Here is a 3,379-nt window from a genome sequence, read left to right as displayed (position 1 = left end):
AGCTGCGCCAGGCGCGTGCTTTCGCCAAGCCTCCATCCGTCGCCGTCTTCATCGGCGTGATCGCATCATCCACAAGATGATGCCAAGGTGTGTCCAGGATCGCTCGCTCATCACCCCGATTTCGACATGCGCCGGATATAGTCATATGTGTTGACGGAAATAGTGTGCGTAGCGGTGTCGAATAAAATAATAGGTTCGGTAATAAATTAGATCTTCTTAGACCGCGCCAGGAACCATGTCCCGTTTCTCGTCTGGCGTCGGCAGACCCACAAACTGCGTGGGCCCGTCGTCTTCGTGCAAGATGGAGCTTGTGCACGTTGCTCGCAGATACTCGGCGTCTTCGCTCGCGAGGTAGGCCGTTCGGTACTTGCGGTAGAGGAGGAGCATGACCACAAGAAATGTGCCCGTCGAAATGACGACCAAATACCGCATCATGTAGTCTATTGCGAAACACTGGGATGAGACGACGCCTCGCGATGCACTATTACCTTGCGCTGCTGCCTGCACGACACCGCTGGCATCTTCAATGCAAACGGAAATCGAGTTTTGCAGTCGCGCCACGACGCCCGTCGGGCACTCAAGGCTCCGACCGACAAGCCTTCGGTCCAGAAGGATCACGACCCGCGGCGACGAGAGCGCCGCATATGTCGCTTGGTCCATGCCAATGTAGGTCAGTGGGTTGTTGGTAAGGTCCCTAATTCAAACAACGCTATTCAGAAAAAATCCCTCAGAGATGCCACACATACAGGCGGGTTAGCGTCGGCGGGAACTGCACGCCATGAAGTCGGGAGAGGAAATTGCCGCGCAGATTCCTACGCACTTGCATGAGAACACGACTCAGCATCGTCGCCGAGGAAATGACGCACAAGCTCTGAAGCAACGGCAGCTGCGTCCAATGGAACGTTGTGTTGTCGAGGCTCGTCATGTTGTTGTAGCTCAGGTCCCTACGCGGATCATGTCGTCAGCGCATTCTTCAGCGAGAAGGTTGCCGCACAAGGTTGTGAGGGTCGTTGGCAGTGCGATCGGGCTTGCGCCTTGAATGCGATTGTAGCTGAGATCCCTGCGCCGAACCGATGAGCTTTTCTGGCAAAGTCGACCAAGCATTTCGTACAGGGTCGTCAGCTGGGTGGCACTGGCATCGACCGCAGTGATGACATTCCGAGACAGGTTTCTATTGCAGAGATACTAGGCATGAGCGCGGCCTCTTGGCGACGAGCAAGTACAGGGCGAGGATGGTGCTTGGGAGGCCAGCGACGCGCTCCAGGCCTTCCTGCACGAGGTCGATAGTGCTGTCGTTGGTCGCATGTAGCGCGACGGTCGAGCCATTCGAAAGCAGGAGGCAATTGGACGCGCACGGGACGAGGGTGCCCGGCGCCGCAGCTACCAAGGCGGAGAGAAGGACCACGAAGCGCCGCATTATTGTTGTCGGCAAAGGAGGGTCGGGATCGAAACAAGAAATGGGCCGACATCCTGCGCAGAGACACGGTCACGATCTGGTACAACCGAAGTTCGAAGCTGACGCGGCGCCAAACGCCCAGATTCTGGGTCGGGTCGCGCGCATATCACTAGAATGGCGCGGCAGCGCCCGGCGCAGCACGAAAGGAGTTTCAAATAGTGTGCACTACCAGCTTGTGTTGCCGAGCCTCTTCGACTCCCAAGCCTCTCAAGACGGTCAGGTAGCCTCACCACGGGAAACCTTGAGTGGCGTTCTCGAAATCCAAGTTGGAAAGGGTTCATGCGAGTTGCCTTAGACCCAGCCAGCTCATTATATATCAAGGGAAGTGGATAAGTTCCACCAAGGGACACGGACCAAGCAAGACCCTCCTCAACTACAGCCCGCAACCACTCTTGCGGAAAATTGGCGAAAGAAGCATATCTTGGCGGGCATCGAATTGAAAACGAGCCAATCCAATGCGCCTGTCATAAAGCTGTTGGCCAATCAGACCCACGTCTCTATAATCGAAGTTCGTAGCGTCAAGTTGCCGTTCGGTTCAACGCGCCAGGTTTCAAATGTACCGTATGTGATGTCGCCAAGCATAAAAGTGGTCTGCACAAAGGGGCGCGGTCGTAGAAATCATGGATGACTCGATGGATACCTTACTGCATAAACTCTGCCTCTGAGTACCAACAGACAGTACGCGGAATCCTGCGGCGAATCCAAAGTTGGGTACTTGGTAGCGAATTGGGTGTGATTTCCAACGCAGTTCGCCAAATAGACGCTGGCAGGAACAAAGCTTGAAGGGCTGCTGTCGGTATCTTGCGCCCAGCCGGGGCCTCATGGCACGATGATTTGTCTCCTCCGAGGTAGCCTGCAAGCCTCGTGTCGCGGAGAAGGCGTGTCCACACCGCAGCTGCCTTTGAACCGACGCCGCTACCCGTCGCAGGAGGAACGCGGTGCATATCGACAGCGAAGCCTCTTCGTTCACAAGGAGCCAACGCGTCGTGTTGAGAAAGACATGCAAGCTAGACGCTGAGAACCTTCCCGCCACTCTCGTGGGTGGCGAGTTTGCTTTGGAGCGACAAAGCGCGGCGGCGAAGCCCATGGGGAAGTGGCGGCAGACTCATGCACAGCCGCGCGAGACATTTTGGGACGCAGTCGTCGCTGCACGGGCTCGTAAACGACACAAACGTACTAGTACGGTCTTTGAGGTGCGTGTACCGGTGCCGGTTGCGGTACTCGTTGGTCGAGATGTCAATGGACGCAAGGAAGAGATGAAAGCAAAACAAGTTGCCGGCGACGACGCCGACACCGCCATAGTAGAGCGCCCCGAGAACGCTACCCGCCGTCGAGGTGCCGTGGATCGCCCAGTGATACGCCAAGTGCCCGGACGCGGCCGCCATCGCGCCCACGTAGAGAAGGAAAAACGTATAGTTGCGCTGGCCAACGCAGTTGTTGATGAACGGGCAACTAGCAGCATCGTCGTGTGAGACCAGCCGGTAGAGGGAGATGCTACTGGTGGTCGAAGCGAAGGATGCACGTCTTGCAGAACCGGCAGTGCTTGGAGCCGATGGGCTTTTCAACGCAGCACGTATGACAGAGCCGGACGTTCTCGAGCAAGTGGAGGCCGTCCTCACCACTGTCGCTGAGAAGGCGACCCATGCACGCAGTGTACGAGTCGCGCAGCGACGCTTCGTGGACGACAGCGCCCGGTGCTATCGAGGCGGCGCACACAAAGCCACTCCAAGCCATTGCCTGCAGCACAAGCTGGGTCGTCCACGCCGATAACGTCGTGTCCATGCGCAGGAGCCAGTAGACGCCAAGCGCACTATTGCCCGCCATAAAGTACAGGGGCGCGCGGCGGCTTAGGAATGGCTGGAGCGAGACGGCCTCGGCGTTCATTGCATGGAGACACCAGAAATACAAGGCGTGGCCAAGCTG

At 57.3% G+C, this 3,379-nt stretch overlaps 3 protein-coding genes across 3 annotated transcripts; all 3 read right to left on the bottom strand.

Annotated features, from left to right (window-relative positions):
* Positions 1-234: 234 nt before the first annotated feature.
* Positions 235-387, bottom strand: SPRG_17778 (hypothetical protein; the record flags this gene model as incomplete). Its single annotated transcript, XM_012357172.1, has 1 exon — positions 235-387. A coding segment is annotated over one exon (153 nt), but the record flags the coding sequence as incomplete, so codon positions are not given.
* Positions 388-746: 359 nt separating this feature from the next.
* SPRG_21963 (hypothetical protein) lies at positions 747-1,417 on the bottom strand (the record flags this gene model as incomplete). Its single annotated transcript, XM_012357171.1, has 5 exons — positions 747-812; positions 867-944; positions 995-1,060; positions 1,112-1,171; positions 1,224-1,417. Coding segments are annotated over 5 exons (464 nt in total), but the record flags the coding sequence as incomplete, so codon positions are not given.
* A 1,046-nt stretch (positions 1,418-2,463) lies between these two features.
* Positions 2,464-3,340, bottom strand: SPRG_17777 (hypothetical protein; the record flags this gene model as incomplete). Its single annotated transcript, XM_012357170.1, has 2 exons — positions 2,464-2,908; positions 2,955-3,340. The coding sequence occupies 2 exons, from the start codon at positions 3,338-3,340 to the stop codon at positions 2,464-2,466; spliced, it is 831 nt and encodes a 276-aa protein (XP_012212560.1).
* Positions 3,341-3,379: the final 39 nt, after the last annotated feature.

Source organism: Saprolegnia parasitica (genome assembly GCF_000151545.1).
Source record: "Saprolegnia parasitica CBS 223.65 unplaced genomic scaffold supercont2.769, whole genome shotgun sequence".
NCBI lineage: Eukaryota > Oomycota > Saprolegniomycetes > Saprolegniales > Saprolegniaceae > Saprolegnia > Saprolegnia parasitica.
This window is presented reverse-complemented; position numbering and strand designations above follow the sequence as displayed.